The sequence below is a fragment of the Ictalurus furcatus genome, chromosome 26 (assembly GCF_023375685.1).
Source record: "Ictalurus furcatus strain D&B chromosome 26, Billie_1.0, whole genome shotgun sequence".
Lineage (NCBI taxonomy): Eukaryota > Metazoa > Chordata > Actinopteri > Siluriformes > Ictaluridae > Ictalurus > Ictalurus furcatus.
In genome coordinates this window covers 12,182,518-12,191,382 of record NC_071280.1, presented here as the reverse complement: position 1 = coordinate 12,191,382, position 8,865 = coordinate 12,182,518, and the positions used below count along the sequence as shown (strand labels likewise).

The 8,865-nt window shown below is 39.4% G+C and overlaps 1 protein-coding gene across 1 annotated transcript; it reads left to right on the top strand.

Annotated features, from left to right (window-relative positions):
• The first annotated feature begins 342 nt into the window (after nt 1–342).
• On the top strand, nt 343–8,555 carry LOC128602407 (transmembrane protease serine 3-like). The gene is made up of 10 exons (XM_053616181.1): nt 343–383; nt 440–603; nt 1,183–1,299; nt 1,866–1,989; nt 2,788–2,794; nt 5,136–5,368; nt 6,128–6,297; nt 6,579–6,674; nt 7,386–7,513; nt 8,124–8,555. The coding sequence occupies exons 1-10, from the start codon at nt 343–345 to the stop codon at nt 8,307–8,309; spliced, it is 1,266 nt and encodes a 421-aa protein (XP_053472156.1). The 3' UTR covers nt 8,310–8,555.
• Nucleotides 8,556–8,865: the final 310 nt, after the last annotated feature.

The window sequence follows — 8,865 nt, the reverse complement described above, 5'->3', positions numbered from 1 at the left end:
TCATTTCTTTATATGACAAGCACCTTATAAGCGAGGCATTATTCAATCATACAAACCATAAATTAAGCAATAATACAATATAACAAAACCAATAACTACTTATATAACTAAATATATAATGAAAAATTCTAAATTGTTTTATAACACACTGTTAACAGCAGAGTATTAGTACTAGCCTGTTAGAACATGTTGCTTATTTATGAAAACGTTGACTTATTCATGCACAGAAATATTATTATTAAACTGTTCTGTTCCCTGTAGCTGGGGTGATACCCTTAAGTTCGAAAGGTGATTACGGTCTAATTATGTACCTCTTTAAAGGCACACTATATCCACCTTTCCATGTTTCCCAGACAAGAGTACCACCCTAGTGACAAGGAAAGGTACAGTTCAGTACCCTTGCTTCATGCGTAACTGGTTTTGACCCCTTATCTGATAGATTTAATTTGGTGACCTCTGGCTTTTCTTATCTCTTTGAAGAAGAAGACTTGTCAGACTCTCTGTCCATGCGCTGGCCAGCCCTACCACGCAAGCCACTGATGCTGCTGATAATTATTTGCTTATTAATAGCAGTGACTCTGACTCTAGGAATTGGTCTGGGAGGTGAGTGTGAGTGTGTGTGTGTGTGTGTGTGTGTGTGTGTGTCTTAGTGTCATGACTTCCTGGTCTAAGACACTCTTCAGTATCTTAGCACTATAAATATTTTAAATCCCTGTGATTAAGCAGAATTGTCTGACACTTTAGGAGCAAACTTAGCTACTAAGTTATTAAAGTAATTAAGTAATTAGAATTAATAAGGGATAATAATATAATATATAATAATATCATATTATATATCATATATATTACATATATTTAGTGGTGGCTTAGTGGTTAGCTTGTTCGCCTCACACCTCCAGGGTTGAGGGTTCGATTCCCGCCGCTGCCCTGTGTGTGCGGAGTTTGCATGTTCTCCCCGTGCTGCAGGGGTTTCCTCCGGGTTCTCCGGTTTCCTCCCCCAGTCCAAAGACATGTATGGTAGGCTGATTGGCGTGTGCAAAGTGTCCGTAGTGTATGAATGGGTGTGTGAATGTGTATGCGATTGTTCCCTGCGATGGATTGTTATTATGAGAAAAAGAGAATAGGAAAAAAGAAGTGAGCATTTCTAAATGAATGTGATTTATTCTCACTTTTTTTTCACAGTGGGTTTGAGTTGTTCTGGAAAATTCCACTGTGTGTCTTCAACTCAGTGTATCAGAAGATCTGCTGTCTGTGATGGAGTCAAAGACTGTGGCGAGGGAGAGGATGAACTCAACTGTGGTGAGCGTACACACACACACACACACACACACACACACACACACACACACACACACACAGTGAAATGAATCTGCATTTGCTGTCCCTCATCAATAAAGGTCAGTGATTTGTACATTAGAACACGTTTTGTAATATTTGTTGAAGTTCTAGTGAAGCATAAAAAATGTTAAGTGTGAAGAATAAACTATCCGCTCAGAGGAGAAACTCGGATCGTCTGTGGTGCCTCAGGCTTGGTAAATAGAAGTAAAAACAACTGACATGGACCACCAATATCCAACAAATCAGTATAATGAGGCATCAGTACCTACCTGTAAAATGAGAAAGCTCCATCTCTAGTTTGTGTTTTGAGGGCGTGGCTTGTTTTGAGGGCGTGGCTTGTTTCTGGGGTTGTGGCTTTGGAGGGAATGCTGAAGGAATGGACAGTATTTTTTAAAGACTTTCCACAAAATTGCTTTTTATTTCTTTAACCACAATAATATATTTAGAAGTGTACTGCGTCATGCAGGAAGCCCCCACATACTTGCTGTCTTTTAATGAACATCATCTTTCATCTCTGTTTTCATTAGTGCGAGTGAGTGGGAGACACTCTGTCCTGCAGATTCACAGTAGGGGGATATGGAGCTCTGTGTGCTGGGAGAACTGGAGCGCCAATCTGGGATTCTCTGCCTGCAAACAGCTCGGATACAACAGGTACAGGAGCACATGTTAACTAGCAAAAGCCAGTGACTCCAACTATGTACTTTAGAGTTTCATATCTATGCTCATCAAAGGCCCCCCTAGTGGCCAGGAGCCAGGACACGTGCCCAGTAAGGTCCCATCACTTATCCATCACTGAGCCCAGCAGTGGATGTCTGACAGTATTGGGATTTGGGAAAGCACTAGCTCAGTCCTTTAACCACTGAGCCACCATTGTCCTATAACTGTTCCAAATAATACAACAAACCTCGTTCTGTAATTTCAGTTCAAGTGGTTATAATGTCCTACCTCTTGGGACTATCAGGAAATCTGATACAAATGGAACAAGCCACCAAACAAATTCAATCTGATAAGGAGTTTAACAGCTAAGCACTGATAAGGCGACGCTTAACACACAGAGCGGCCATGTTCCTGTAGTTCCCATGGCGATGTTCTCATTCAGATGTGAAGAGCTTTTTCTTGGAGGACAAACCAAACAGTCACACATCTAAACACGAGGAGAAGAACAGTTGCTATTTATTCTCATCCTGCTTTTGTTCGTTTAGGAGTTACACTTACAGTTAAGGTTATACTCATTCTTAAGTACATCTTTATACCATTAATTGTTATGAATAATATTTGCTAGATCATCAAAATATAAAAAATAAGCTGCAGTGGAGCTGCAGTCAGTGGAGGATGAGTTTCTCCTGCTGAGTTTGAGTCTCCTGCTGAGGTTTCTATATAAAACATTCTGACTCAGAACAAGGATTCCTCTGTTATACTGCCCTCTCCTCCTGTGGGTTCCTTCTCTAGGTCTTGGGTATGTGTGTGTGTGTGTGTGTGTGTGTGTGTGTGTGTGTGTGTGTGTGGTTTCCCCCCTCCTACATCATATGGGTGTAATACAGTCACGTCAACCCCAAAGCCCCCATTAACAGCTTCGTTAATCCTATTAAAATCAGTCTGCCATTAAATGAAGGAGAAAATCATTGCAAACACATTCACACCAGAAGTAGGTCAAAATCTTCGTTTTACCCATCGACAGCCTTTCATTCTACTGTTCCTTTTTCAAATCTTTTTTTTTTTCTCTGCAGTTTTTATTTTTTTCCATTTAACAATGCAGTCACGATTCATTGCTTTTACTCTGCAGGCAGGCGTTGTGTCTGAAACACAAGCAAAAGTTTATGTGCTTCGGTATTCAAGCCTCCTATCAAGATTAATTAGAGTGCCTGACGACAGCTGCTCATAATCACACAACTAATGAGAGCAACTGAAATGTTAGGAATTGTTATATTGCATGTGTCAATCACAGCACTGTCAGATAGAGTTATATGTGTTTGTGTGAACGTATTCACCAATGACCCTCTGTCTTTTTGCAGTTATGTGAATTCCACTTCCATGCCTCTCTCTTCTGTCGAGTCTGCCTTCAAGAAAAACATAGTGATGATTAGTTCACGCTTTCCAGTACATCATCAAACCTTCAAAATTCATAACAGCTCGTTCCTCAGGTACGCCCAACCTACCATGTATAGCCGTAAGGATGTTAGCACAAGCATTAACTCCATTGTACCATGCTTAGTATATGCTATTGAAGGATTAGCGACATGATCTTGGCAAATTCCCTCGTTCTTTGGAAGATTAGATTGTCGGTTTAGCACACGCTAAAAGGTGGAGCACATGTTCACCTCCCTAGGGTGTCTGTACCGAGCCATATAACTAATAGCCAGTTATATACAGTACATCAATGGGCAAAAATTCCATAGCTAAAAAATAGTTTGATGCATATTACAAAACAGTCTCAATGTAAATGTAGCAAAAACACAAATTTTGCATTTTGAAGGATAAAAATAATTGTTAAAAATTTTATTAGCATTCTTGTGGATGATAGCTAATAATAATAACATTAATGTTAATGTAAGTGCTGGTCTGCTCTGCCCTGCACCAGTGGTAAAGGTTCAATCAATTACATCATCTCTTCTAAAGTTTCTAAAATATTACTCTACCACAAATTTGGTCTTGCTGGGTTTAAAATAAATAAATAAATAAATAGGTACAAGAACATAGCACTTTTTCCTGCTAGCTAGCATTCATGTAGTCAGCTAGCTTTGATTAAAAATAAAGGGCATTATCAATCCCAATGATAGTAACACTCAGAGATTTTGGATGGAAACGAGTCACTCAACACATTTCTGAAGTGTTCACAAACAGGTTGCTAGTGTTTTCAAGTCTTTTGTTGAATTTTTAGCCATGAACACTTCTCCATAATCAACTCATGAGAATCACATGAGTATCTATATAAATATATAGTATGTATACATATATACATAAAACACAAATGACTAATTACTGAACTGTATTCATATTTCAAATATATGTATGTATTAGAAATACTACCTAGGTGTATATTTATTATTTAAAAAAATGTTATAGGGTAGCACAGGGTTGTAACTGAATACAAACACTAGTAGTAGTGGTAATGAGGAAATATCATGGGCAGATACAAACAAAAATAATGCCTGCATGAGAGGGATTAAAAAAACAGTCTGGTGCACATTTCTAATTGAGGCCAATTATGAACTCAAGTGATGTAGCTAAGGTGGAGGAGCTGTCCGAGTCAGAATTCACACACCATGCTGACAGCGCTATCATTTCTACCTCTGGGTTATTTCCCCAGTGTTTTCTAGTGTTTCCGGGCAGAGAGTGGTAGGACTCATATTTAATTAAAACAAAAAAACAACTCCTTCTTGTTTAGGTCACACCCAGTTCAGGATTAAATCTAAATATAGATATAGAAATTTTCAGCCCTAAACAGATACAGACACAGATAGTGTCTTTGTGTTACATTAATATAGCTGTTGCATATGCTTTTTATTTATTTTTTTTATTTTAGTAAATTGTCCTCCATTTTGTATATATAAAAATCTATTTTGCCATATAAAATCTACTGTTTCTCAGAACGGTTCAGTGCATATCCGGGTTGGTCACGGTACTCAAGTGTATAGGTGAGTTAAGTGTGTGTATGTGTGTGTGCCATTAGTGCTACTTTACTATGTGGGCTAAAGCGCCCCTTTAACTCCTATGTTACAATCTAGTTGTTCATATTAAATAACTACAACAACTACAAATTATTCAGTAATCACTAAATAATAAATACATATTATTAGATAATCATTTGTATGCAGTTCCAGACCCTCTTTACCAAGACGTATTACTATTGTCCTGTCTGTGTAGAGTGTGGTACCAGACCTGGGTTCAGGACCCGGATCGTAGGGGGAAATGTATCTCTCTCTGGGCAGTACCCATGGCAGGTCAGCTTGCAGTACCAGAACCAATATCTCTGTGGAGGATCGCTAATAACCAACCAGTGGGTAGTCACTGCTGCACACTGTGTATATGGGTGAGCAAAACACACACACACACACACACCAAACCACATGTAGAAACACACACTGTAGTGCATACTTTAACCCTTTCAAGTTATATCTTATTATTCAATAACTATGAACTATTTTGTGGCTACAATTATATAATCTGTAGTTAAGTCTAGACTTGCTGATAAGTCCTGAGAGTTTAATAGGTTTTAATGCATGTAGTCTTCCTGTTGTTTAACTCTAATATCTAAACTTTTTATCAGCAGTGGTTTAGAGGTTAGCACATTTGCCTCACACCTCTGGGGTTGGGGGTTTCAATCCCACCTCTGCCCGGTGTGTGCGGAGTTTGCATGTGCTCCCTGTGCTATGGGGGTTTCTTCGGGGTACTCCAGTTTCCTTCCCAATCCAAAGATATGCATTGTAGGCTGATTGACATTTCCAAATTGTCTGTAATGTGTGAATGGGTTTGTGATTGTCCCCTGCGATGGGCTGGCCCCCCATCCAGGATGACCCCTGCCTTGTGCCCTGAGCTCCCTGGGATAGGCTCCAGGCTCCCCTGCGACCCTGTGTAGGATAAGTGGTGCAGAAAATGGATGGATGGATGGATGGATGGATGTACTACATACACAGCAATACTTTGCACCATTGTTCTAAGAAACCATGAATGGCTCCACACTTCTACTCCTCGCTCATATTTGCTTTGTTTTCCATTTAGTTATTGAATACTAAGCTTCAGGGTTTGGAAATGTAAATCCAATCATTCCTTTCTTTTCTCTCTGCTTTAGTTTTGCTAATCCCGCTTTATGGACGGTTCGGGTGGGCCTCACGGACCAGCCTGTGAGTGGAGCATCAGATCTCTCTGTGATGAAGATCTTCTTCCACAGTGCATATCATCCAGAAGGACTTAGCTACGATATCGCTCTCATTAAACTAACGCAGCCACTCACATTCAATGGTAAGAGATTGCTTCTCATATTGGATCCTAATTAGATTCCTGGTCTTGAATTTGGTTAAAGCTCAGGATGCTTTCAGTCATCATTGCTGAACACAGCAGGCAGGAATTAGTTTAACAGGGGTGGTCTGTACAATTGATTCGTATCTGTTGTACAATATTTCACCTCTCTGAGTAAGTTGATCCTTTCCTATGCAAACCTGATCAAACCTCGAGGTGTTGAGATGTTGTAGGAAGAGTCAGGTGCAGTACCTGATGGGAAATGTTTACTTCTGTCCCCTCAGGTCAAGTACAGCCCATCTGTCTGCCTAACTACGATGAAGGCTTCAGTTCAGGATCCATGTGCTGGATATCAGGATGGGGAGCCACAAAAATAGACGGTGAGTTCTAGTTAGTACTTCACTTTTAAGGATACTTTTTAGTGGTATTGTTCTTCCTAGGGAGCAACAAAAGAGGCAGGTGATGATGTTACTGTCTGACAGGTTCGGATAAATGACTTACCTCAAATGTAGTAAATCAGCCAAGTGCTAGTCTATCTCACCCAAAGAATTTTCAATAAATATCAGCATTTAATTCTTAAGTAATGTCATACAGTCTTGTTGATGTGATTTTATGACTTAATGTGGTCTAAAACATTTACATGGAGACCGCTATGTTGAAGAAACAGACCATTTTGTTCTTAAACTCAGTCTAGCACCACTGTACTGGGAACCTGGAAGTGCATGGGAAATAATAATATAGTTCAATTCAGAGCAAATATATGAAGCTTTGTGCATGTCTTTACAGAAAATATTTTTGGTCAGATAATCCTTGTTAGCTACATTAACCTAGTGAAAGTGAATTTTCGACATGAAACCTATTTTGCTTGCCTGACTAAATTTGGGGTAAATGGAAAATTGTGTAAATGTGACTCTTTTAAAAAAAAAAACAACAACAACAAACTCTTCTCTAAGTCATACCTAAGTGTCATGTATTGGCTTTTAATTCTCTCAATTCTTATTTACATATGTTTTACTAGTCTAAGAAAATCAAGTTTGTAAATTTGGTGGAAATGAGGTGTTTAAGCCTCTTTATATACTGTATGTGTACAGGAGAGGTGAGTGTGTCTCTACACTCTGCACTGGTTCCTCTCCTCTCTGTTCAAGAGTGTGGAGTCCCGGGACTTTCTCCATGGAACATCTGCGCTGGGATTCTTACCGATGGAACCGGCACGTGCCAGGTATGATGAGCGCATGACACATGTGATAATAACAGAGATAAGCACAATTTATACTGGGTCTTTACGCATATATCTTGCAGATGACACATACACACATCTAATATAAGATTGTTACTTAAAGGTAATGTAATCTTCTCTATGCATCTCTATCTAGCAAATTAGATTAGACAGTTTACTTCCCCCCACCAAAAAAAAAATCATTTGTATGTCTTTAAAGAAAGATAAAACATAATGGAGGTTGTTATGCAGATGCAGAAGCAAGTGATACAATTAAAGTTTTCAGAAGAACTGTGCTAGGTTCATCAAGGTGCTTGGAAAAGCGTACCAGCTGATTTCCTGATAGAACTGCACAACAGTGTACCAAAGAGAGCTGAAGCAGTTTTAAAGACTGAGGGTGGTTACTTTAAAATTGACTAGGTTTTTTTCCCCCTGGTTACTGCTCTTTATAATCAATGTTTTATACCTGCATTTGTTTCATTTCAGTACTTTTTAAGGCGTCTGTCATCTGGTGAAACTCTAGTCAAAAATATTCTATGGAAAAATACATGATTTATTGAAAAACATCTGTACATTATATTACAATAACTGATATAGATGTGTATGTCGGTAGGGGGACAGCGGTGGTCCACTGGCCTGTCAAGCCTCGGTGTGGAAGCTGGTGGGAGCAGCAAGCTGGGTTCAGGGCTGTGGAAAACTGAACAATCCAGGAGTTTACACCAGTGTAACTTATGCTCTTCTGTGGATACACCAGACCATGGAGGTAAGACAGGAGTATGGGCTGAGCACAGCTTTATAGTCCAGTAAGGAATAAAACACACAGGGTCATGCTGATATAGAAAAATTTCACATTATACTTTATATCAGTTTATGGTTACATTTAATGTGTGAAACATCCACGAAACAACTTAGCTCCTGTTATCACGTACATTATAAAAGCTATTAACAATAACTCCCTCACTAACCTCTCTCTTGAAGTTAATACAAAATCTAGCTTGTCATGTTCCCTCAAAGCACTCTGTCCTAAAGACTTTCCCATGTCTGAAAACTTAAAGTTACAGTTTTAAATCTGATTGTTTCAAAGCACGGACACAGGAGACTCCTTCCAAAACATCTTTACACTGCAAACGTCACCACACTGATGATTAAACATGAATTTTAAATGATTTTGTTATTTGCTGAATGGAATTTAGGATTGAAAGCTGAACACACATTGCATTAAACCATCCATCCATCCACCCATTTTCTGTACCGCTTATCCTTACTGGGTCGCAGGGAACTGGAGCCTACCCCAGGGTGCATGGGGCACAAGGCAGGGGACACCCTGGACGGGGTTACAATCCATCGCAGGGCAC

Coding starts and splice junctions, on each gene's coding strand:
- LOC128602407 (XM_053616181.1), top strand. CDS start 343: ATGTTTCCCAGACAAGAGTACCACCCTAGTGACAAGGAAAG. Junction 384..439: donor CACCCTAGTGACAAGGAAAG/GTACAGTTCAGT, acceptor CTTATCTGATAG/ATTTAATTTGGTGACCTCTG. Junction 6,298..6,578: donor GCAGCCACTCACATTCAATG/GTAAGAGATTGC, acceptor CTGTCCCCTCAG/GTCAAGTACAGCCCATCTGT.